The following is a 25124-nucleotide window of genomic DNA, read 5'->3' on the forward strand; positions in this document are numbered from 1 at the left end:
CCCGGCGCCCCCCCGGTGCATTCCCCTCACCCTCGTGAGCCTCCTCTGCGCCCCAGGGCACCCCCCGGTGCGTCCCCGCACCCCGGTCAGCCCCCTCTGCGCCCCGAGGTGCTTCCCCCCGGTCTGCTCCCCACGAACCCTTTTGCATCGCCTTCTGCACCCCACATCGAGGGCCCTTTGTGCCCCCCTGGGTGCCCCCAGGACCCTCCCCGGTGATCCCCCTCTGCACCCCGCGCTGTACATCTAAGGGACCCCCATGGAGCCCCAGCTCTGCCCCCCAGGAACCTTCTGATGTGCCCCCAGTGCAACGCCCTGCCGAAGCCCATGACCCCCTTGGTGCACCCCCTTTTACTCCTTTGGAATCTCCTAGTACGCCGCAAACATGACCCCGATGCCCCCAATGCCCTCCTCCGTGCCGTTCCAGCGCACCCCGCGTTCACCCACCGCCCCCCTGCACCACCCACAGCGCTCACACCCCAGCGCGGGGGCTGCTGGCACAGGCTGGAGACGCGCCGGTCGGTGCCAGAAGCACCGATGACCCTGAAAACGGCAGGAGGAGAGGGGGAAACCCTCCTGCTCCCCCCAGCACCCCGCAGCCAGCACCCACCCCAGCTGGATCCGGACTTGGCGGTGCTGGCTGGATGAGCCGGGCGGCCGCCGCGCTGCAAGCCAGAGCCGAGCCTGGGCAAGACCATTCCCATTCCCCGGCGGTGCCGGTGCCCGCAGCCCCCACTCTGGGCACACGCCCGTGGGCGTCACGGCGGGGTTGGCCCCCCCCGCAAACCCTGCCCGCGGTAGGGCTGGACCCCAAACCTGCCCGTGGCCAGTGCAGGTGGCCCCACGGCAATGAATGAACGGGTCTCTGAGCCGGCCCCGGAAAGCTGCCCGCGGGCCAAGGCTGTGCCGAAATTATTCCGGCCACGTGCCAATGGCCGGATCCTGCCAGGAGAGCTGTCGGCACGCGTGGGCACGAGGCTGCCCTGCCTCCGGGCGTCCCCCGTGCCGGCGGGCAAGCGGGGGGCCAGGGGTTCCCGGGGCGGTGCCGGGGCTCCCTGCCGCGGCCGAGGGGAAATGGAAACCAGTTTCTTCCAATCTCTTATCGCCTGGCAGCCATGGGAGGAAATGAGTTATAAAGTCCAGAGGCCGTTTCCTACCGCACCGGGAGCACCCGCTGTCGCTGCCGGGGATGCGCTGCCCTGCCCTGTATGGTGGGGTGCCCGTGGGGTGCCCTGATCCCTGTGCCCGAGCTCCCTTGGCCCCATGCAGGGATGCTGCCCGGCCCCAGCCCTACCATCATCACTGCCGGGCTGAGTGCTGGGGGTCCCAGCGTCAGCCCACATCGCAGTGCAGGGATGGAGGTGCCAGGAGCTCCCTTCAGCTCCAGGATCTCCCCAGGGTTTGGGGTGTCCCCGTGCCAGCGCTCCCCTAGCTGCTGCAATGCCCACCCACATCCCACCCCAGAGCGGGAGGGGGTGTTGCCCCAGGGAGTGTTGCTCTGGACCCGCCCGGATGGGAGGCCGCGGGCCGGCTCCCCCCGCACGGAGCGTCCTGTTCCCGGCGGTGCCCGTGGGCAGCGGGCGCGAAGGCACAGATGCCGCCGCACCGGCTGCCAAGGCGCTGCCATCTGTGTGCGCGGGGCTGCCAGGCTGGGGGGGCAACCACTCCCCTCCCCCGGCCACCCCACCCCGGCCCCGGGGCACTGCAGCATGACGGGGTGCCGCGCCCCCCTAAAACGGCGTCCTCAGGGCTCTGGGGGGTGTGTGGGGAGGGGTCCAGGACTCCGCAGGGAGGAAGGAAGTGGAGGAGGCTTGGCCGCCTGCCTGCCTGCCTTCCTCTGGGGGGTCGTGGGGCCACTGTCACCCCTCAGGGCCATCGCACCGGCCACCGCTGCCACCCCCCCAGGCCCTGTACCCCCCGGGCTTGGGGCGTCTCTCTCCAATGGGGTAGCATGGTGTTTGTGTAGGACCTACAGAAACAAGGGGTGGTGGGGCTGGGGAGTGGGTTTCGGGGCTCCCCCGCGGTGCCCCGCAGAGGGGACACCCGGGAGCAGTTCGGCATCGTCACCCTGTGCCTGGCTGCGTTTCACGGGAGGGGGGTGCTGTGACCCAACGCGGGGGTCCCCAGATCCTACCCTCATGCTGCTGTGGACAGCTGCAGCTCCACAGCCACCCCATGGGGCCAGACCCCACAGTCCCCAGGACCCATTTTTGGGGTGCGGGTGTGGGGAGCTGCTGCTTGGCCGGGAGCAGTGCCCCCGCGAGTGCCGGGGCTGGTGCCAGCGCGGGGCCAGCGCGGCTGCTCAAACGGTCCTTTGTTCCCGGCGGGGACACAAAGGGCTCCAGTCCGGCCGGCCGGGGCCAGCGGCGGGGCTGGGGTGGCATGGCAGTGTGGGGGGCTGTGGCACCTGCCCCGGAGCCAGGGTGCCCTGGGGGGCTGGTGTGCGCCGGAGTGCTGAGTTTGCAAATCCAGTGACCACCCTACGTGGGAATCCACGGACTGGGGGTGCCCACTTACTGGGGGGGGCACACTGCCCCTGTCCAGGACCCCCCAAACACCCAGCCAGGGGCTCAGGGGTGCGTGGCATCGCAGCAAGCCAGAGAGCCCCTGCTCAGGGTGTGCTGGCATCGTCCCTGCCACTGGCTGCCCTCCTGATGGTGGGGGGCCAAACCCTGCCCCCCTTTTGGCTGGTGGTTGCTATGGGAAACCCGTGGGTTTCCCCTGGTGATGGGCTGAGCCCCTCTCCATCTGCGGGGAAATGGTTGCTGTGGCAACGCATCCCCCCTGCGGGGTGGATGGATGGGGAGGGGACTGCTTGGGGAGGGGACACCCGCTGACACCCCATGCCACCCTCAGACCCTGGCTGGGCGTCGATCAACCGCGGGGTGCTCATCTGTGACGAGTGCTGCAGCGTGCACCGCAGCCTGGGCCGCCACATCTCCATCGTCAAGCACCTGCGCCACAGCCCCTGGCCCGCCACCCTTCTCCAGGTGGGTTCTGGGGACACAGGAATGTGGGGAGATGCACAGTGGGACCCCCCGTGCCCACTGGGCCCTGCCTGTCCCCTGCAGATGGTGCACACCTTGGCGAGCAATGGAGCCAACTCCATCTGGGAGCACTCGCTGCTGGATCCAGCGCAGGTGCAGAGCGGGCGCCGGAAGGCAAACCCCCAGGACAAAGTGCAGTAAGTGGCCCCTGTACTGTGGGGAGGGGGTCAGCACTGTCTGGGACCCCACTCCTCACCTTAAAACCTGCTGCCCCCCTCAGCCCCACTAAGTCGGAGTTCATCCGTGCCAAGTACCAGATGCTGGCCTTCGTCCACAAGCTGCCCTGCCGGGATGACGACGGCGTCACTGCCAAGGACCTCAGCAAGGTGGGGTGGGGGCTCAGGGACCCCCCCTTGGCTGTGGGGATAGAGTGCCCTGTTACCAGCTCTCTCCTCCACAGCAATTGCACTCGAGCGTGCGGACGGGCAACCTGGAGACCTGCCTGCGCCTGCTCTCGCTGGGCGCCCAGGCCAACTTCTTCCACCCGGTGAGCGCTGGTGGGGCTTGGGGGCTCTGGGGGCGGTGCAGGGCTTGGGGGTCCCCAAACCCCTGTCCCATAGGCAGGCTGTGGGTCTGAGGCTGCCCATGCCCGCAGGAGAAGGGCACCACACCACTGCATGTGGCCGCCAAGGCCGGGCAGATCCTGCAGGCAGAGCTGCTGGTGGTCTATGGCGCCGACCCCGGGGCACCCGACGTGAACGGCCGGACCCCCATCGACTATGCCAGGTGAGGGTGGGGAAGGGGGGTCACCCCTGCCTGCACCCCCACCTAGGGTGGGCGTTACCCCTGCCTGCCCTCCCACAGGCAGGCAGCCCAGCACGAGCTGGCAGAGCGGCTGGTGGAGTGCCAGTACGAGCTGACCGACCGGCTGGCCTTCTACCTCTGCGGCAGGAAGCCGGGTGAGAGTGCAAGTCCTGGGGTGGGCAGGTTACCCTGGGGGCAAGGGGGGCATGAGGCCCCACTCAACACCCCTCTCTTTGCACAGACCACAAGAATGGGCACTACATCATCCCGCAGATGGCTGACAGGTGAGTGCCCGGTGCCCGCGGCCCTGCCACCCTGTCCCATGTCCCCCCCGGCGTCCCCGCTGGGCTGAGGGGGGGACCCCTGTCACTGGAGCATCCCTGGTGGGGTGGGGGGGGTCAGCGTGCCCGCGCGTTTAACGTCCGCCTTTATCCTGTTCTTCCCTCCGCTGCCTTCTCCGGAGCGCAGGGTGCGCCCAAAGTGCATGGCACAGAGGTATTGTCCGCTCGGCTCTCGGCTCCGGGGGCCCCCCATGCCACTGGCATGGGCCCCCCCTGCAGCCCCGGCCGCTCGGCCCAGCCCAGCACCTGGGGGGCACTTGGGGAGGGGGGTCCCGCTCGCCTTCTGCCACCTCGTCCCCCTGTGCCTGCCCGCCAGCCCTGCTTGGTGAAGCCCCCAGTGCCTGAGGGGGGGTCCCTGTCCTGGTGGGGTACAGCTGGGGACTGTTTTGGTGGGAATGGGACAGGAATAACCCCCACTTCGTGTCTCCCCCCCTCCCCGCACTCCCCAGCCTGGACCTCTCTGAGCTGGCCAAAGCAGCCAAGAAGAAGCTGCAGGCGGTGAGTGGGGGCCGGGGCAGGGCTGGGGGTCCCGCCTGCTCCCCCGACCCTGCCTGACGCCGTCCCCTGTCCTGCTGCAGCTCAGCAACCGCCTCTTTGAGGAGCTGGCCATGGACGTCTACGACGAGGTGGATCGTCGGGAGAACGACGCGGGTGAGCGGCGGGCGCGGGGTGCAGCCCCCCAGGGCTGGGGGCGGGCGTCACTGGCGCGGGGAGGAGCAGCCGGCGGGGCCGTGGCTGAGCCCTTTGCTCCCCCCTCCCTGGATGCGTCCGCCGGGACCGCAGGCCCCTCCTTCTTCATTCCTCTGGCCGGGGAGGTTTGCTCAGCGCGAGGGGCCGCCGCTGGGTGCTGGGGCTGGGGTGCTGCCGGAGGTGGGTGCTGGGACCCCCGGGGATGGGAACTCAGCCTGAAGGGGTGCCCTTGGTCTGGGGGATGGCAGGGGGGGCCACCCCATTTCCATGGCGTGGTGGGTGCCAACAGAAACGACAAACCCTCTCCCCGCTGGCTCGGGGCGGTGAGCTGGTGCCCCAAGGAGTGAGGAGCAGGGGGTCCCTGCTGGGGGGTGCAGGGGGGGACCCCAGCTCTGCGGGGTGGCTGAGGGAGGCAATTCCTGTCAGCCCGGCTGGGCTCCGCTCCCAGCCCCAGCAGGCTGGCCCCGCGCCTGCGCCTGCGTCCTGCCAGCTCAGGCCCCACAGCCTGCTCGCCCAGGGGGGGTCCAGCCCCTGTAGCCCCCCGGAGTCTGACACCAGGTGCCTTCCTGTAGTCTGGCTGACGACGCAGAACCACAGCACGCTGGTGACAGAGCGCAGTGCCGTCCCCTTCCTCCCTGTCAACCCTGAGTACTCGGCCACACGAAACCAGGTAAGCCCTTCCCCCCAGGCCTCATGGTTCCCCCCCGCAAGGCCTTGTGACCCCCCCTGTACACCCAGACCTCTGCTCACCCCCTTTTCCCCACCTCCTACCCCCAGGGCCGGCAGAAGCTGGCCAGGTTCAATGCCAGGGAGTTTGCCACCTTGCTCATCGACATCCTTGGGGAAGCCAAGCGCCGGCAGCAAGGGAAGAGTCTGTTGAGCCCCACAGGTGAGGGACAGAGGGCAACGAGGGGGAGCTGAGCATCCCTCCCCACCCTGTGCTCAGCACCCCCTTGCCTTCCCTCAGACGCCCTCGACTACTCGCTGCGGAGCCAGAGTGACCTGGACGACCAGCACGACTACGACAGCGTCGCCTCCGACGAGGACACGGACCAGGAGCTGCTGCGCAACGCCTCCCGCAACAACCGTGCCAGGGTGAGCCCTGGACCCCACCTGGACCCCCGCCCCGGCTGTGGGATCCCGATGCTGAGCCCCTCTCCCCACAGAGCATGGACTCCTCCGACCTGTCGGATGGCCCCATCACGCTGCAGGAATACCTGGAGGTGAAGAAGGCTCTGGCTGCCTCTGAAGCCAAAGTGCAGCAGCTGATGAAGGTGAACAACAGCCTGAGCGATGAGCTGCGCCGGCTGCAGCGTGAGGTGGGTGTGGGGCCGGCAGGACCCCCCCTTTCATTGTATTCCACTCCTTGCTGAAGCCTCCCCCCGCTCTTCCTGGCTGCAGATCCACAAGCTGCAGGCAGAGAACACGCAGATCCGGCAGCAGAGTGGTCCCGCACACCCAACCCCGGCCCCCAGCGAGCGGCCAGAGCACGGGCACCCCCCTGGCACAGCCCCCACACACCGCCGGGACCGCCAGGCCTTCTCCATGTACGAGCCGGGCTCGGCGCTGAAGCCCTTCGGGCAGCCGGTGGAGGAGCTGGTGACGCGTCTGCCCTTCGGCCCTGGCGTGAGTGTGCTGGGGCGGGCGGGGGGGTTTTGGGGTGCAGCAGCCTCCCCAGCCCCGCTGGGTGCTGGGTCCTGTCCCCGCGGGGCTGTAACCTTTCGTGTGTCACCAGGAGGTGGAGGACGAGGCTCTGTACTCCATGCACATCCCGGCCAGCGTGTACCGGGTAAGGGGGCCGCAGCGGGGGCGGCTCCTGCATGGGATGTGGTGGCCGTCGCCTGCCCAGGATGTGGCCTTTGGGATGTCCTGTCCCCCCACCGCCCTGAACCCCGCTGGGTCAGGCCGGGGACCTCCCCAAGGGACGGAGGCTGTGGGATGTTCCTGCATGCAGGGTGGCGGTGTCCCCTGTGCTCGTCCTCCCCTGCACGTCACCGGGGTCAGCTCCAAACTCTTCTGCACCCTGTTCAGCACTGGCTTCCCCTCTGTTCCCCCTCCAGATCCGGAAAGGTCCACCTGCCTCCTCGGTGCCCTTTCCCCCATCCTCCCCGCTGCTCTCCTGCCAACCTGATGGTGCCCGACACATGGTGATGTACTGGGGAGGGGGGGCAACTCTTGGGGTGGGGAGACCCCCGGCCCTGTGTGGGGATGGGACTGGGCAGGGCTTGACGCTGCTCCTCTGCCCTGCAGAGCAAGCTGGACCGGCACGGCAGCGGCACCGACAGCGACTACGACAACACGCAGGGGGGTGAGGTCCTGATCAGGTCAGTGCTGGGGCTGGGGGCTGCGCCAGGGAACATGGGGACACATGGACATGCGGTTGACACTGACCCCAGGGGGTTGGTCGGTCCCTGCAGCATGGAGGGCAAGCGGTTTGTGGAGCTGAGCAAGGATGAGGACTTCCCTCATGAGCTGGACCCGCTGGACGGGGAGCTGGACCCTGGACTGCCCAGCACAGAGGACGTCATCCTCAAAACTGAGCAAGTCACCAAGAACATCCAGGAGCTGCTGCGGGCAGCGCAGGAGTCCAAACATGACAGGTGGGACTGGTTCACAGCCTTGGGGTCCCTCTGGACCCCCCAGGGGCTATAGTCACACAGGGCCATCCCTGCCACCCCCTGTGGTCGGGAGCCATGATCTCCTGCAATGCTCACTGCTCACCCTTTCTCCTTGCCCCCAGTTTCGTGCCCTGCTCAGAGAAGATCCACTCAGCTGTGACAGAGATGGCATCGCTATTCCCTAAGGTAAGAAAGGGTGGTGTGTCCCTGGGTTGGGGATGGTCCCCACCAGACACTGTCAGCTTCCTGGGCATGGGTTCTGATGCTGGTCCTGTGCCCTGCTGCAGAAGCCGGCTCTGGAGACGGTGCGGAGCTCCCTGCGGCTGCTCAACGCCAGCGCCTACCGGCTGCAGAGCGAGTGCCGCAAGACCGTGCCCCCTGAGCCAGGCGCCACCGTGGACTACCAGCTCCTGACCCAGCAGGTCATCCAGTGTGCCTACGACATCGCCAAGGCCGCCAAGCAGCTGGTCACCATCACCACTCGCGAGAAGAAGCAGTGAGCGGCAGCCCGCGCCTCCCCCCCGCGTGTCCCCCGGCCCCCACGCTCTCTGTCTCTCCCTTCCCTCCGGCAGCAGCCGGCACCTGGGGCGAGCGTGGCTGCAAGTGGCCTTTTTGGGGAGCTGGGGCACGGGGCGAGCTCCCCATGCCCCCTGCGCTGTCAAGGAGCTGGTGCTCGGCCTGCGGGGTAGGTGCCTGCGTCCCCCTGTACAGCCCCCTTCCCGCCCCGTGGCACACGCCTAACTTATCCTGTACAGTACATAGCCTGTGTAGCTGTCCATGGCGGCGGTGGCCTTGTACTCCCACCCCCCACGAAGCCCCTCTCTGGGTGGCCGGTACCCCCGGGGCCACCCACGGCATTACACTGGACTGGGACGCCCGTGAGCCCCCCCTTCCCGGGCGTCCTGAACCCCTCCCCGGGCATCCTGCCCCCTCACCTGGGGCCACGCTCCCCACTGTAAGATGTGTCCTTGTAAATTTGTATCAATAAAGTTGTGAGCATTGCACGGGCCCCTGGCCCCCGCTCCTGTGCCCATGGAGGGTCCTGTCCCCCTGGACCGTGGGTTCACCCCTCCCCTGCACCAGGCAGGGCTTGGCCACGTGTCCCTCCCGTTTCACCCAGTCCCCTTGGCCCTGCTGGCGGCTGCTCACGCCATCCCCAGCACAGCCCTGCTGTTTGCCCAGCCCCGGGGCTGGGCTTTCCCAGCACGGCCCCGCCATCGCTCTGCGAACCCGCCGAGCACCGGGGTTGCCGGCTGGGGCTCTGCTGCCTCCATGCTGTCCCCAGAGGGTTTGGTGGCCGCAGCCGCAGTGCTCGTGGTACTGGGTGTCCTGGCTTGGTGCCTTTGGGAAGGGAGGCTGGAGGTGTCTGGAGACCTGGCAGAGGAGGAGGAGGAAGAGAAGGGGATCCCCTTCATGGCCGAGGAGGGCTCAGGGTGCTGCCGGTTGCTGTGCAAGCCCTCGGCTCTGGCCCAGCACCTGGTGCGGAGCTTGGGGCGGTCGGCGGCGCTGCGGGGGGGACGGTGGCCGTGGCCACGCTGGCCTCAGCTCCAGATGCTGCAGCAGCTCCTGCAGCCGCCTGAGCCGGAGCCAGTGGTGGCCCGGGAGCTCCTGCAGCTCTCTGATGCTGGGCTGGTGGCCCTGGACTGGCTGGTGGGACCGTGGGGGGCTGTGGGTGGTGTTGGGGGGGTCTCCAGCCCGGTGCTGCTACTAATCCCCAACGCTGCTGGGAAGGTGACGGGAGGGCTGTTGCAGCTGGGGCTGCGGGCGCTGGAGCGGGGCTTCATCCCCGTCATCTTCAACCGCCGGGGCCACAACGGCTGCCCCCTCACCACCCCCCGGCTCCAGCCCTTTGGGGACCCCGGGGACCTGCGGGAGGCCGTGACCTACCTGCGGTGCCGGCACCCCACTGCCTTGCTGCTGGCCGTCAGCGAGGGCTCGGGCTCGGGGCTGCTGCTCGCCTACCTGGGGGAGAGTGGCTCCTCCAGCCACCTGGCTGCTGCCGCCTGCCTCTCCCCCATCTTCCGTGGCCGGGACTGGTTTGAGGCTGCGATGCCCTGGCTCTACGAGTGGCCGCTGCTCCTCCACCTCAAGCAGGGATTAAGCAGGTCAGTGAGGTCCCTTGGGCTTGGGAAGGTGGAGGGGGGTGTCCCGGGAACCCCTCATTTATCTTTGGGGGTGTGCGTGCAGTTCAGCACCCAGAGCCCCAGCACTGGGGCAGAGGTGCTGAGGGCAGCAAAATGTGCTGGTTAATGAACACCAGCCTGGAGCCCGCTGCCATGGGGCCAGCCGGGCCACCACCTGTGTCCCCAGCCCTTCTGAGGCTGAGGCAGCATCTCAGCGTCCCTGGGCTGGGAAATCTGTGGGGGGTGGTGAAGCCCCGGTGTGGTGCTGGACCCCGAGGGGGTGAGTGGGGCTGGCTACTCTCCCTGCACTGTTGCTTCTCCCCAGCACCTGACGCCACCTTGTTGGCCCTGCAGGGCTTTGGGAGGGACCATGATGTCAACCCACAGCTGGGTAGGGGGCTGTGACAGTTGCCCTCCCTTCCTAAGGCGACTAGGTCCCCTGTTGCCCAACACAGCCAGGCTGGAGCAGCCCAAGGATGGGAGACGCCACCCTGGGCCAAGGCCTTGAGCAAGTGGCACCTCCCTGGGTGGTGCTGAGACCTTTCTGGGGGCAACGGGGCCCTGCTGCTGGGCAAATGGGAGCCAAAAAAAAATGCAGGTAAACCCTGAAACGTTGGGGCAAACAGGTGGCAGGTCAAGCTGTGGTAAGGCTCAAATGGGTGCAGAAGGTACAGTGCTTACTGTGGGGATGGGGTATTGGGGGGTGGGCAGTAGGGTGTCTGGTCCCCCTCCTCCCGTTTCCCAATACCCATTGCAAATGCTGCTGTCACGGCAACGGAGCAGAGTGCTGGCTGTCTCCCGTTGCCATGGCACCCAGGCTGCGCTGTGGGGACCCTCCACCATCCTCGGCAAGGTGCCGGAATGGGACCCCCAAACCACCTCTGGGGTAGGGGGTGGTGGGGCGCGCTTGAGATCACCCCCAGTTCCTATGTGCGGGGCCGTGGCTGGCGCACAGCCCATGGCAGCACCCCCGCAGCTCCCAGCCCCCGGGTGCATCCCTGGGGCCCTCAGCAGTGTCAGCCAGCCCCTGCGGCATCGCCGTGTCCCCCCAGCCCACGGCAACATCCCCGCAGTCCCCCACGGCATCCCCTCAGCCCCCAGCCCACGGCGGCCGCCCCGTCCCCGCAGGTACGCGGGGTCCCTGGCCGAAGCGGTGGACATGGACAGGCTGCTGGGCAGCCGCTCGCTGCGGGAGCTGGAGGAATCCCTCTTCTGCCGGACCCGGAGCCGCCCCACGAGCTGGGAGGTCTACTGGGAACGCAACGAGCCCCTGCGCGACGCGGACGAGGCGGCCGTGCCGGTGCTGTGCCTGTGCAGCGCCGACGACCCCGTGCGCGGCCCCCCGGCCCGCAGCCTGCCCATGGAGCTCTTCCGCAGCAGCCCCTACTTCTTCCTGCTGCTGACCCCGCGCGGGGGCCACTGCGGCTTCCCCCGCCGGGCACCGGGGCGCTGCTGGGGCCACGAGGCCGTGCTGGAGTATTTCAGGGCCATGGCCGAGTTCCTCCGGACGGAGGAGCGCAGGAAGGGGCTGCCGCGGCCCGGCAGGTGGGGGGGCCCCGCCGTCGAGCCCCCCGTGTTCACCTGGCAGAGGTCCTACACGCGGTAGCCCCCCTTCCCGGGGGGCTCACAAAGGCAGGCAGACACTCCGTGTACTAAAATTACTTTATTACAGTTGATTTTTTTTTTAACATTTCCTTTGCTATGATACAAAGGATACTTACAAACAAAATATTACATATGACCTTATTTTTTTTTCTCTTCTCTTATTTTCTGACAACTTGGTAACAGCTTTAAATGCACAATCTATACAATTAATACAGGTTATATATGAGCTATAATGTATGTTGAACCAGAAGAATACCAGAATACTGACAATATACTGTACATTAACCTTACCAGTTAGTGCTCGTGGCATTTTCTACAAGAAGGAAAACGCACACCTGTAGATTCACTCATACCAGCTGGTGCTACCAGACACGGAAGCAGGAAGGAGTTTTAATTCCCCTGGTTAAATCCTTCGTGGCCCATCACCGTGGTGCTGGGCATGGAAACCTCAGACCAGTGTTCATAGTAAAACAGCAGATATGTGTGTGTTTTTTCTAACTAATGCTCTGTGGCACAGCACGGCGGGGCCGGGCGCCTTCCCCCAGCATGGCCTTGGCCATACCTGGATGATGCCCCAGAGCAGACGGCCACGGCGCTGGGGCCGGGCGCTGGGCGAGCTCTTGTCGGGGAGCTGGACCTCCTTAGGGAGGGGAGAGGGAGAGGAGGAGGAGGAGGAGAGGAAAAGCAGCAATGGCTTTGCTGTCATCAGCAGGCAGCTCTTGGGTTTGTGCACATGGACAGGCGGGCGCCGAGGGGGGAAGAGCAAGCCCAAGGCACGGCGCTCCCCGGCACGGCTCCGAGCCCGGCCGCACACGGAACTCGTGCCCGGCAAACCCTCCGCGGGGTCAGGCAGGAGCTGCCCTGTGGTCACCTCCTTGCCAGGAAAGGTTTGCTTTTGTTTTGCAGCCAAAGCCAGAGGTGTGTGGCTACAGGTGTGCACTTCCCCTCCTCCTGCCGGGGTCTACAACGCACTGATAAGGTTACATTTTTGTGTTTTTTATTTTATTTTTTTCTTTTTAAAGCAACCAGCAAGTGAAGCTTTTTTTTTTTTTAGTTGACTGGCAAAAAGACCTGGCATTTGCACAAAAGCTGCAAATGGAAAAGAGCCATCCCCTCCTCCCACCCGCTGCATCCTAGCCCAGAAAAATCCCAAACTGTTGGCGGAAGAAAGGAAAAAAAAAACACAACAGGGGTGGAGGAGAGGAAAGGGAGGGGGGAACAGGTCGGAAAATACCAGGTTAGAGTTAACATTTCCTTGACTTCACACAATGCTTGTGCAAAAAGAAACAACTCCCCCCCAAACAAAAAACCCAAACCCAGAAACATGCTGGAAATAATGAAAACAAATGGAAAGTAATATATAAAATTAAAAATATAAATAGGATGTCTGGCTGACTGGTAGAAGAATAGGTCATTTAGGTTACAAAAAGGAATATACATTCAAGAGGCTCTGAACCCAGTGGGGTAACTGATGTTAAACTTGTGTTAATAGTTAGGCTAGAATTCTCAAGTTTGTCTTTAAAATCTTCACAATACAAGCAAGCTATTTTTAAAAAATATACACTATACACACCTCACACAGCTTCTCCTATCCGTATTACACACGTTACGCTACCCTCCCATCCACTACACTGAGGGGGGGGTCCCATGGCCGAGGGGCACAGGGTGGTCCCCCCATCCCATCCTGCCGGCCCCGCGGTGGCGGTGGGGCAGCAATGGCTGCAGGGCCGGGCAGGTCCTTGGCCCCTCCACATCTTTACCACAACCTTCTCAAGCATTTACAAGTCACCAAAGGGCTGTAGACTTTTTATGTTATACACACTTCACTTTGTAACGTTAATTATTTACAATCAGGGCTGCCCCCCCATCTTTTAGCTGTTTCTAGGCAGGTAAAAAAAAAAATGATCCTGTTCCAAGCAAGCAGGGGGAAGAGCTGTGGGGGGTTAGGAGGGAAGAAAAGCTTAAGAAAGGAAGCGGGTGGTTTGCTTGCCAGAAGCCAAACCCGTACGTGCACGTCTGCCTCTCCTTCTCTGATCCTTGAATCCTTACGAGCTCCCGTCCCCTACAACCTCCAGGACAACCAGACCCGGAGAGCACAGCCTCACCGGTGCTCAAACTCCTCTGCTCACAGCTTCCCGGGATGTTCAGCACAGCTATTCTCAACTCACAGGCTTGCCTCTGCTACCCGACACAGAGGACAGGTCCTGACCGTTCCTAGGAGCCCACCCCTCACTCAGCAGCAGCTCTTGCAGTGCAAGCCAACTGCAGCAGGGCAGGGACATCGGGACCCCCACAAGCCACCACACTGCACCCCCAAACTTGCCCTTGGCGGCTGCCACCGGCCACAGTTGGGCTCTGACAGAGCTGTGCAGAGGCAGCGGCCACTGACTTCAGCTCATCAACAACCCTGCACTGATTTCTGCACTCTGCTGAGCTCAGAGTTGCCATAGAAATGTGTGATACTGGCACTAAAAGCAGGCAACGATCTCAAATTAAAGTCTTTTTTTGTTTTGTTTTTTTCCTCCAGTAGACTTAGATGAACTCGGGTTAAAGACAAAAGCAGTCGGAAGGGGAAAACAGATCATTTCTAGAGAGATTGAAAAATATAATCAACAAGCCGGTATTAAACTGCAGCAAAGAACCTGAACTCGGTTCCTGTTGAGTTCAGCTCCAGAGCAAGCTCCAAGCCACCGCTCTGTCCCTCGCACTGCCCTCCGTACGGCACACGACGCCCAAGGCAAGGAGATTCCACACAGCCAACATGGAAAACCTGGCCGAAGGCTGGAAGCCGAAAGCCCTGGCTGTTGGCCTCCCCAGCTCGAAATATTTAAGCACAAATTCCTTACAGCATCACTGGACAAGTCTCGGGGATTAGGTGCATGCTGAACTACGACTGGCAATTACAGTAGCTTTCTGCTAGCTGGCACATACTGTATCTATAAATTTTAGTACAAAAACTTAAAAAATACAGAAACTAGGTCAATTTGTTAACTACATATTTACAGATAATTACAATTCTTTTCGCTGACAATAATTAAACTAATTGTCAGTGAAAATTCAAACTGTGCATGTTCTGAGGTACCCGTACTCAAGGGTGGGGAGTGGGGCAGGGGCCGGAGGGGCGAGGTGGGGGGAAGATCCCCCTGGGTTTGTTCACATCCGTGGGGGCAATGCTCAGCCCTCCTGGTTACTGGTTCCTGGACTCAGTGTGTGTACTCAGAGAAAGCAAGGAGAGCAGGAGCTGATGTTGGGGTCTGTTTTCCCTAGGACATGGCTTTAGGATGTTTTGAGGATGCCAGGCAGGTGCAGAGCCAATGGTCACGTACCAAACTGCCTTCCTCCCCCCGGGGAGCCTTCAGGTGAAGTGCAAGTATCAAGACCCACAGCTCGGTCGTTAAGGTGCTTGTTTGCCAGCAAATCTGATTTACTAAGTCCCTCTCTAGTTGACAAAAGGCTCTCCTTCCCCCGAAGAAGGGGGCAGGGATGCAGCAGGCAGCATCATCACAGTTCAGCTGGCTGAACTGTGTTGTGCAACAGGAACCCAGGTTATCTGCCAGCATCACTCCCCCGTGGGGTGATGTTTACTAGAACCACTAGATCTATCAGATTTTATTTTCTGGCTGTAAACAGTGACCCACAACCCTCCAAGGCGCCTCGCACGTATTTCTCAACAGACTCCGGACTCCAGCTCAATCGACTCGTAAAAGTGCAAACTGAAACAAACACAGCAGAGGGACAGCAACTGGTATCCCTGTCGGGGCATCCAGTGCTCCTCCATCCTTGGCACGTGGCTCTGGGCTCACTGCCGGCCAGCACAGGGGTGGGAACATCCCACAGGCAGGAGCACAGCTAAAGACAACACTACTTCTTGGGAAAGCGTAAGGTTGACCCAACCAAACCTGAGCCTCTCCTAAAAAACTCGCAAGAGACCTTCCAAAAGGGACAGAGGGGAAAATTGCTCCAAATTTTCTGGTAGCACAAAGAGAGCACGGGGTTGGCATGTTGCTGAGCTGGCAGGGCGTCCCTGGGGGTAAATACATGACCTGACACCTGCAAGAACCACTTATCCTGCAAACTGCCAGATGCCTCCCTAAGATGGGGTCTGCAGAGGACAAAGGAGAGGGTCAGAAGGGTCTTCACAGCTTGAGGAGCTGGTGGTGTCCAGCATGGCACTCACCCCTCTACTATAAGAAAGACCAGAGCCAAGATTTACTAGAACTGCAGAGCAAGCACCCAGGAGAGGAACAAGGCCGTCCGCTGCTGGCTGGACTCAAGTGACAAAGCACACAGGCCTAAGCAGAATAAAGAATGGACCAAGAGCATCTGTGTGTCTATATATGCATGTACATATTGTTCACACAGATGTATTTTAAATCTTCCAATTTAGCTTCTCTTTAGCCCCTCCACATAACCAAACAACCTCTAGGTATCAGACACAGGCAAAGGTAGATGGTGTTCAGAGCTGGCGGCGGCTCGAACTCAGGAATGCCAAAATCCAGTGCCGGTGCAGTGTGCCAAGACCGTGCCGGGCTTGTGATCTTTCATGGCAAGACGCAGCTGGGGACTCTGAGCTCAGCCTGCTGAGCACTTCACCGGCCCACTCGCCGCCTCCCCAGCAGATCCGTACAGTGCCTTCACTGCTTGCCTATCGCTAAACCCTCTTGTTTTCTTCTCTGCTGCCTTCTGACTTTCTGGTACCCTCTGGGAGCTCCCTCCTCTCCTTCACAGCACACCCGCAGCAGCCACCTACCCTCCCGCGCCCCAGAAAAAAGCAAGCTGCAATTAGCAGGGCTGTATCTCAGCGAGGGTGTTCGGCTGTGCTCAGCCCCAGCGCAGCCTCTGCACATGTCGGTGCCCTCGCCCCGAGAGCCCTGCTGAGGGGTTGTTTTTGCTCACAAACAGGAGCGCTAAGGAACAGCAGAACTGAAGTGCCCTGACAGAAATGCACAGCATGAGGTGTGTGTGCACCTATACCCACACACACGTACATACAGAGTATATAAATATATACAAATGAGATACCATATATATATCCAGAGAGATGTGCGTATTCAACAGAGTAATGGTAGACAGTGGTACGATAGGATTTATTGCCTCTCAAGAAATGGCACGTAAGCAGGGTCGAGGGGTGGGGAGCCTGGATGCGAGGGGCCCTGGGGGGTTAAAACAACACAGCATCACCCCGGGATCGCCCAGACTGCACCCCCGTGCAGGTCACAGCGAGTGTGCAACGCACGTTCTTCCGGCGTGGGAGGGCTGGGTGGGACACAGAGCGATGCCAGCCTGGCCCCAAGCCAGGCAAGGAATGGCTGCAGGGAATTTTTCTGTGGAAAGTTTGGTATCACACCACATTTAGTTCTTCAACCTCTTTGAAGCTCACAGGCTTGGAGGGAATGCAGGTGAAACAGGGCTGTGGCCTCCATTTCAGTGCTGCATCCGAGGAAGAAAGCACGCAACGTTCAACATGGAAGGGAGAGGTGGCTGCTGGCTCCCTGGGACCATGGAGAACAAGGAAAATGTGGTCCCTTTCACTGATTTTAAATAAAATCAAAGGAAATTCGAATCAGAAAAGAGGTAAAAATGCTGGCTGCTCTGTTTTTTTCATCTCTGGGCTAAACTACACCAGAATCTTAGAACTTTGCAAAGGGGAGAGAAAAATAATCACAGGAGGAAAGATATTTCAGGGGTCAAGCTGGTGATTTAAAAATACTGCAATAAAGTTTGCAAAGTAGTCCACACAGAAGAGTTTCCCCAGTGTTAAATACAAACATAAAAGATGCAAGAGAACATCTTTGCTGAGGTACTGGAGTAGCTTCCACAATTTACAGATTACAGTAATTTTAAAACCAAAGTTAGGGCATGACTGCAACAAGTATAATATGGAGTAATCGGTCTTACTTTTAAAAATAGAGTTTGCAAACTGATTCAGAGAGTGTTTGCATTTCTCTAGTGCACAGTTGTTCATGTATCTCAGAAATAAGCCCGAGATACATTAAAATTCTCAACACCAAGGGCCTCCTCAAATACCTTCAAGGCACAGCCTGGCCCTGAGTCCCTCTGGCTACAGCTACGTAATGGGGTGCTTTCTCTGGAGATCAGGCTTTTTTTTTTTGGACAGCTTTTCTTTCCCCACGTACACACAGGGACACACACATTTAGACCAGTTGATCTGAATCAGTTTTTGCAAACTATTTTAATTAAAATCTTAACTTGTTGGAATAGTCCAGGTCTGCACATGATATACATGTAAAAATGGTTACTACACAGTTCTTTTTGAATACAAAAAAGCCAATACGGGATAGCCATCATTTGGATTCAGCATTCAGTCATGCTTGACATTACACAAAGAGATGGGTTGAGAGAATTCTGTTAAGTAGCTCAATTTAAGCCAGAGACTTTGACCAAATTCAAACCATAACAGAAGCAAGAATGAACCCACTGAACTTGCAGGTATAGCCTGTCCCCGCTGTTGCTGCTGCTGTTTGGGATAGAGGAGCTGAACTCAAAATGCTGTGTTAGCACCATGCTCTGGGCACACCCTCCACACTCATACAGTGAACCCCAAAACAGTTCTGGCCTTTCATTTCGGTTTTGTCTGTCTTTCTAACACCAGGAAAACACAGGTACCTTTCCTAAATCAGTTTTGCTGCATTTCAACAACACTGCAATGCAAAAGAATGACCCCAAAACATCCAATTCCACATAAAAACATAGCAGAGGAAAGGACAGGACAATTCACAGCCACCACTTGCCCTAGGGGGTGACCAGAGGGTACCTCCATGGAACCCCTGCCTCATCCCAGGCTTCCATCAACTGTTAGTACTACAGAGTTCCTTACCAAGGGGCTGCTCAAACATCTTGGTAGAGTTTCCATCTTCAGTTAAGAGTGATATGCTACGTCAAGATGCTAGAAATCCCAGCTGGATTCACTGGACACTGGCAGAGAGTTAAGGACTGGGAGTGGATGGTAACTCAGCTAACGAAAGAACGTCGCCCTGTCGAGTACTGAACAGCAGCGAGACACTGGAGTATTTACTATATAAATATGTCACATGGACAAACACATTCGGAAAACCTCGCTTTTGAGCCCTATAAACATATTAAAGGCAAATCCTAGAGTTAGCAGCTAGTGTTTTCTTCAAGATGATTAGTGTGCAAGGAAAAACATTTACAAAGAACCCTGGTTGGTCAGTCCCCAAGACGGAAATCTTTGCCCCAAGCCAAATTTCATCTACCTGCTCTTCCCACAGTCCTGTCTGACCCGGGCCGCCCTGGCACTGGCACGAGAGCATGGGGGCATCTCTGGTTCCCAGCACGAAGGGATGACACGATGCCACAAAGTCATTCAGTTATGAGACTCCCTGACCCCTTATTACTGTATGGATTTCACAACCTCCTTTGCTTCCTTTCAGTAGTACAGCAGCTCCAAAGAGCCCTCTGGAAGTAGTGCCTTCTCACATGGTGTGATACGCTGCCAAAATATCACAGCATCTCAAGGGACTGTAAAAGTTGTGAAGTATTGCAGCAATGAAAATAATAAAAAGGAGCCTCACATGCAGCAAGATCTACAGTGGTGATGTGGGTTAGTCATCAGCTGGGAAAGAGTCATTGGCTCAGCTCCTCCTGGTACACCGTGGCAACTAAACATTTCAACAGTTGGCTACACACTACATGTAAACAGGAAATTGCAACAAGCCAAAAAGGTAATAAATTGGTGGATGTAGTGTAATAATGAAAAACCCGATCAATGGCATTTTGTGACTATGGCATCCTTCAAAATACCTCTGGCATTTGAGACTGATTGGCTGAAAGTCTAAACATTTCTGAATGGAGCAAAAAGGACTACGCTGGGCTCCAAGAATTATTCTGATGCTTAGCTAAAATGAGATGTCACAGTATTAGCTGTACAAGTGCATTACTTACGCTCCTCTGCCCAACCTCATCTGAGCTACCAGCAGCACAGTCAGGGAGTGCCAAAGCAGATTTACAGTTTCAAACATTCCTAGCCTGTTCCCTCCAGACAGGTTTACCTACAGAGTTCTCGGGAAGCTGACCAGTGCCTTCTGAGAGAACATCACTTCTTTCATGACACCGAGCGGGCACTTGGGTAGAAGGGCCCTGATGAGCCCTGATGTCTCTTGGCCTCTCTTCTCACCCTTCTTCCTCATCTACAATTCTTTGAAAATGCCTCTTGGCAGAGGCAATACCCTAGAAATTTATCCAATTCAATGACAAATAAAAATGGAACAGAAGATCCAGCTGTTCCTCCCCTGGATGTTGGTTTAAAGGCAGCTCGCCTGGTTTTTGCAGGGTGGCAGTTCGAAATTTATGGACATGGGAGGAGGTCTCCATTCTCCCTCAGACTTCCTACATGGATGGCATGATGAGGGCAGTCTGAGGCCCTTCTGTCCTGTCAGTGTGACGACCACCAGCCAACTCTTCTGACTAATTGCATATATTTCTCAGATGCCCTCCCAAGACCCCTCCAAAAAGTAAAAAAAACCAACAACAAAACAAAAAACCAAAAACCACCCCCCCAAACCCTGCAGCCAAATACTATGACATCCCAGTTAGTAAACACAAAACGTAATGCTTTACAAAATGAATACAATATTCCATGTGCACCCAGCTTCCACACGTCAGCACCGCACTGAGGAGGCTGCTGGGCTGGTGTCTGTAGGCAGTTTCTGTTGGCAGACAGCTCCAGTGGAATTGCCACCCTCAGTTATTGTTTAAGTTATGTATAAGACATGTGTGAACCATTGGATATTTGTGAAGTAACACTTGTGCTCCTGCTCATGCCCTGCTCCGTCCGTCCCCCAGAAGCTGTCCGCCTCAGAGCCTGGGGGCTGTTGCGGACCCCTATAGCACTACTTCGAGGTACCCCCTGCATGGGCCCCGAGGGGTGACCCCATGGCTGGGGTCCACCTTGCATTGGATGGCCCCAAGCTTGTGGTGGGCCACCCATGGGATGACCCCAGTGAGGTCCTGCACCCCCAGTAGGATTGTGGGACCAGCCAGAAGCTCCCGGGTAGCTGTGGCTGAACGCCTCGGGGGAGAGATTAGAAAGAACCATATTACTAAAACCTAGCCTCATGCTTTCTGAGTCAAAGGCTTCGATCTCGCGAGCTTGACGCTCCAGCAGGCTTCGTATCCGCTCAGTACGCTCGTTCTGCAATGCCAGCATCTCCTCCTCAATCTAGGAAGGAAAAAAAGAGACAGTCTGTAGCAGCAGGACAGGCACAGCCTCTGGAGGACCTGTAACAGCTACTGAGGGACCTTCTCTCTGTGTTTGTCATCGAGACTGGCTCTAGATCAGATGTCCATGGGCACATGAGCCGTTCTGAACACCAAAGGGTTCAGTCCCACAGACCTGCACAGCCCAAAGCATGTTGAACACCAGTCGGAGGGTGCTGGTCTCTGTTCTCTGGTGAATATACAAGTTTTAGGGAGGTGAACCCAAAGTTTGCACTCATACCAACAGTTTGACATAGATTAATTTCTTAAGATACGGCAAAGTCTACAGCTTCCATAAAAGCCTACTGGGAAAGCACCTTCAGGTGCAGCCAAATACTTGCCAATGCCCTAGTGTGACCTTCACCATTTGTAGCTGAATCTGATGATGATGACTACTGTTTTCTCCAGGATTCAATCCACAAGCCCACATTCAGCTTCCTCTCTAATGTTCACTGTCCAGATTTTCTTAGCTCATGTATTTATCACCTCCTATCCACCCCTTTCCTAATTTGGTTTCTCATATTTCACTACCCTGGTACTTTCTCCAGAGTGTGTGGCTGAAGGACGTAGGCAGTGCTGTTTGAGTTGTGTGGCAGGTTATTAGCTAGATGATATGCAAGCTGGCAACTCCAATTTCTTCCCCACAACACTGTTTCAAATTGGTTTCCAAGAGTACTTTGGTAGAGGCACTGGCATCAGCACTCTAAGTACCAAAAACACGGGGCTACGGCCTCTTGACACCCACCAGACAGGGATGAAAGCCTTTCTTATTAGAAGTTTTGCAGTCAGGTGGAAAACCAAAGAACCATTATCTTCTTGCCAGCACTGAAAAAGCTACTTTTGGCCTTGTTGAAAAAGACCAAATGGGTAAAAAGCAGCAGCCAAGACTTTCAGCACAGCTCACTGGCATCTCCCTGCTGTCAGCAGCAATGTGGCCAAGAGGTGTTATCTTGGTCTGTGCTGAAGGTACTGGGCAGAGCCTTGTACTTGTAAGCGCTCTCTTGCCTGAGTCAGGGAATATGCAAAGTGATTTCATCTGGAATTTAGGAAACAATCTGCTCCAGCATGAGTCATCTCCTGAGCCATTTGGGGCTTTCAGAAACTCCTTCTCCACTTGCCTGTTTCTTAGCTCTAGGTGAATGACAGACTCTGCACGGAGCAGCCTTGCTCACTATTCCCACTGAAAGCCGTGAAGGCAGAAGAGGAAGAAGGTGCCTTCTCTAACATTAGCTCTTTAAATGCTCCACTTGTTTTTTTCCCACTCCTGCTATCTAAGCAGAATTCTCCTTTTTCAATGTCTTCAGCATGTCACTGTTTTCAGGCTCTGCAACAGGGTAACACACAGGACTTGGTGCAACTGAACTTCACTGAAAGGCCTGACACTGCGTTAAAATGACATCCCTCAAACGGCCTCGGGATGCAGGACTCTGAAGATGAAGTGTCTGAGGCATGTGGGAAGGAAATGAGTAAATCTGAAGTCTTTTAAAGACACTCTTGGGACATGCTCATTACTGGTGCAACACAAACAACAATGCATCAGGGTATGGCTTGTACAGCGCCTCAGCCTCTGGCACTCAGAGGCTGCACATGGATGGAGCTTGGCTACTCCCTCTTTATTCCAGGCCTGGACACTTATGCTCTGGTGAGTTATGGGGATGGGCACCACTAAAAATTAAGAGCAGCCTGCTGAGAAAGAAGCAGAGTCCTATGCACACACTAACTTCTGGAATCTGGTTTATTATTGAACACCAGGGACTGACTTTGCCACAGGCTACACATTTATTTGCGCATATAAATGCAGACACTCATCTTGTGCACATACCTGCCCTTTCTCTGGCTGCCAGCTTCAGTTAGCACATGCCAGCAAATACCAGGTGACATCGCTGAGGGACCCACACCAGAATACTCTCAGCTCTTAATTCTTACAAAAACAGAACACCACCTCTCCTCCCAAAAAACACCCCTGCAAAAGAAGGATGTGTCTGCCTTTGCATCCACATGTTTTCCCCTGAGTTGCTGCCAAGTGACTGTAACCCCACCAAGGTCTCACTGCTGGTCCATGACTTTGTGATTTGCATGTGCCAGGACTGCATGTACTGCTAAATGAACCTATGGAAGTTGAAGCCCCATCAAATTTTTTGCTACTCTAAAGCAACACAGGGATACAAACACACAAAAGATCATGCTAGGTCTTATTTTTATCCTTTTTTTCCTCTTTATGTAGTAGCATTGCCAAGCTTCCTACCACCATTACTGATGCCAAATGCTTCACAGGGGATCTCCATGCACAGAGACTTCAATCCTGGTCCACAATGAAAGACGTCTACAACTTTATTACTGGCTGATGTGAGCTTCCTTAAGTCACTGGCCTCACTGCAACTTTTAACATAACACTATCTGCAATACATGCTGCTCCCACAGAACAAGCACTGGCTCACTGTGGCACACTTCTTTCCCAGAGCAGCTCATGCCACCAGAGGGCAATGCACCTCCAGCATAAATCCATGCTCAAATGCCAGGCTGTGACGGGAGCTGGGACCAAAATAACTAGCGATGGTGTCTAAAGACAGCTATTGCACACGTCAGTGTCACACGGGAACTCTTCTTTCACAAATTCAGCTGTTTTCAGAGAGTCCTGTCCACTTGCAGGAGACCAAAGCTGAACAGGACTGTGCTGTATCCTTGGGGATGCTCCCTCAGCTGGCCATGAGGTGGAGCAGTGTTATGTGGACTACCCCAGTACCCATCCACTAGCCTCTGGGAGAACTGAAGTGTAAAGAACCTTGAGGCCACAGAGTAATTGCCCTAATTTAATAATCACTGGTCAACAAACTTGGGAACTGTAGTGTGAATGGTGATGGCTGGCACCCACAGGGCAAATCCAAGGGGAAAGGAACTGCAGGAGGAAGGGAGATTGTGTATTTCCTTTCACTGACTGATGCATTTCCCTTCCCTTGGTTTATCTAGGCCATTTACACTTCCATACACACCACATGTCTGACACTGCATAGAAAAACAAACTTCAACAAGAAGAAACTGTCCCCCATGCTTGGGGTTCTGGCTGCTTCAGTTTGCTCCAGAGACACAAAATTTCATAGGGAAGCTGCAGCCTGGTCTCCACAGACTGACAAATGGAGCCAATCTGCAGTAAAATATTATTACCATAAAACCCACAGTCTCAAATACATTTTAGCTTTTTTGCCCTCTCCTCAAAGACCTACTACTGATATTATGCCCCCGCCCCAGCTTTAGGTTGTTACTGTCTGTTCTCTGATGAGCCAGGGAAGCTAATCTGCAGCTCAGAGAGAGCAGTTCACTTTCCCTTCTGCCCAGAGAGGCACAGCTCCCTCTGGCACACTTCAGGCAGTTCTATCCCAGCCAGAAGCTGCTCACAAAGGAGGGCTGAGCTGGCATAAAGTTTAGTCTATGTGTCACTGAGCTTTCACCCCAGAGAGACAAACACCCAAATGATCTGTGTTACTATACACAGCAAGGTAAAAGCAGTTTCTCTCTCACTGATAAGTGTAATTTAAGATCTGAAATATGGAGCATGCTAAGGATGCTCACATGCCCATTTTACCTTCTGCTCAAGGAGGGCCCGACGGAGGGATACCCTCTGTTCAAGATCACGCAGCTCCCGATCGTGCTGGGCTTCTGCCTGCATCTTGATTTTACTCTGATATGCGTTCAGCAGCTCCAATTCTTGCTGCAGCTGCATCTTCAAAACCTGGCACTCTGCTTCCTGCGCCTCATCCAAACGCAGCTGGGAAGGACAGACAATAGAGACGTTTCACCATGGGGTAACCACTGCTGACACTCCAGGGAAGGACCGCGGGGAGGGGGAGAATGGGATGGGACATTGTTTTCTCAGCAATACAATTGGTCTCTATTGTACTTCGCTTCGCTGAACAGAGGACCTATAGTGACAAAGACTGGTGACAGTGAGCCCACAGCACTGATGCAAGTGATGCTGATGAGCAGTGGCGCCTCAGGAACCGCGATCCACACTGCAGAGACCAGACTGCTGGAGGTGCAAACATCCTCAGCTCTCCTTTTGCTAGAGGCAAAGAGAAGCTCTCTTGCTCTGTTCCAACTGGATTAACCAATTACCTGTACACAGGAGACTTAAGACCACAGTCCCGCCAATGCCGGACTTGGGCAAAAGAATATAATGAAATAAACCTAAAAGCAATAGGACACTGAACTTTTAACCTTCCCATCATAAATGAAGCCAGCTACCCTGCCTCACAGCATCGAATTGATGTAGAAAGCAATGTGAGCAGGATGCAATATGCAGGAAGTGAAAAGAAAAATGCACATTCAGTTGCAGCAAGGACTTGAAGCGTTGCTCATGTGGTCATTCCTTAAAGCAGGAATCACAGAACTTTCACAACATTTTGCCCTCAGATTTACAGCCAAAACTCTGGACTCCTCCAAGACTCAATGAGCATCTTCCACCAGTGGGACATGTTTTGGTTGGTAATATCAACAAATCAAAAGCTAAATGACTTATGACAGCCAGATGCACACTATTTAATGATGCTCTAACAGGGATGTTTATGTTGCCACATTTCATGCAAAAGCAGTCCTCTGGCCACACAGATGCATCACTTTGCATCTCTGCAACAGCAGCTTCAGCTTCAGCCTGCCTGGGGAGGGTAGTGTGTCTTTCCTCTGCGTTTGAACGCTGCTTTTTAAACACAGAGGAAGGACTGTGCAGGG

General features: G+C 57.1%; 3 protein-coding genes across 10 annotated transcripts in view; 2 read left to right on the forward strand and 1 right to left on the reverse strand.

Moving 5' to 3' along the window:
• Nucleotides 1-2120: 2120 nt before the first annotated feature.
• GIT1 (GIT ArfGAP 1) lies at nt 2121-8446 on the forward strand. Of its 5 annotated transcripts, XM_027691021.1 has the most exons (22): nt 2121-2613; nt 2854-2987; nt 3069-3181; nt 3265-3370; nt 3445-3531; nt 3640-3770; nt 3849-3943; nt 4030-4072; nt 4257-4283; nt 4579-4627; nt 4708-4780; nt 5392-5489; nt 5597-5708; nt 5787-5914; nt 5986-6138; nt 6221-6445; nt 6555-6608; nt 6880-6966; nt 7070-7143; nt 7237-7419; nt 7560-7623; nt 7725-8446. In XM_027691021.1, the coding sequence occupies exons 1-22, from the start codon at nt 2136-2138 to the stop codon at nt 7935-7937; spliced, it is 2727 nt and encodes a 908-aa protein (XP_027546822.1). In that variant the 5' UTR covers nt 2121-2135; the 3' UTR covers nt 7938-8446. The 5 variants fall into 5 exon arrangements, with proteins under 5 accessions (XP_027546822.1, XP_027546824.1, XP_027546823.1 ...); XM_027691023.1 differs by lacking the exon at nt 6555-6608; XM_027691022.1 differs by lacking the exon at nt 4257-4283.
• Nucleotides 8447-8609: 163 nt separating this feature from the next.
• On the forward strand, nt 8610-11280 carry ABHD15 (abhydrolase domain containing 15). The gene is made up of 2 exons (XM_027691035.1): nt 8610-9542; nt 10689-11280. Exons 1-2 carry the CDS (start codon nt 8710-8712, stop codon nt 11164-11166), a joined length of 1311 nt encoding a protein of 436 aa, XP_027546836.1. The 5' UTR covers nt 8610-8709; the 3' UTR covers nt 11167-11280.
• Nucleotides 11281-12178: 898 nt separating this feature from the next.
• Nucleotides 12179-25124, reverse strand: part of TAOK1 (TAO kinase 1) — a 70326-nt gene continuing 57380 nt past the window's right edge. For all 4 annotated transcript variants that reach the window (XM_027691020.1, XM_027691016.1, XM_027691017.1 and 1 more), the window contains 2 exons: nt 23983-24165; nt 12179-20364 (listed from right to left, as the gene is read on the reverse strand). In XM_027691020.1, coding sequence (XP_027546821.1) covers nt 19903-20364; nt 23983-24165 — 645 coding nt within the window. In that variant the 3' untranslated portion in view covers nt 12179-19902. The remainder of the gene's footprint in view (nt 20365-23982; nt 24166-25124) is intronic.

This window comes from Neopelma chrysocephalum, unplaced genomic scaffold, assembly GCF_003984885.1.
Source record: "Neopelma chrysocephalum unplaced genomic scaffold, ASM398488v2 Primary Assembly neopelma1_82, whole genome shotgun sequence".
Taxonomy (NCBI): Eukaryota; Metazoa; Chordata; class Aves; order Passeriformes; family Pipridae; genus Neopelma; species Neopelma chrysocephalum.

What these genes read in the sequence shown, in the direction of transcription:
- ABHD15 (XM_027691035.1), top strand. Translation starts at nt 8,710, where the DNA reads ATGCTGTCCCCAGAGGGTTTGGTGGCCGCAGCCGCAGTGCTCGTGGTA. An exon ending in CTCAAGCAGGGATTAAGCAG is followed by an intron (nt 9,543 to 10,688) that starts GTCAGTGAGGTC and finishes CCGTCCCCGCAG; the next exon opens with GTACGCGGGGTCCCTGGCCG.
- GIT1 (XM_027691021.1), top strand. Translation starts at nt 2,136, where the DNA reads ATGCTGCTGTGGACAGCTGCAGCTCCACAGCCACCCCATGGGGCCAGA. An exon ending in GGCCCGCCACCCTTCTCCAG is followed by an intron (nt 2,988 to 3,068) that starts GTGGGTTCTGGG and finishes TGTCCCCTGCAG; the next exon opens with ATGGTGCACACCTTGGCGAG. An exon ending in GAGTCTGTTGAGCCCCACAG is followed by an intron (nt 5,709 to 5,786) that starts GTGAGGGACAGA and finishes GCCTTCCCTCAG; the next exon opens with ACGCCCTCGACTACTCGCTG.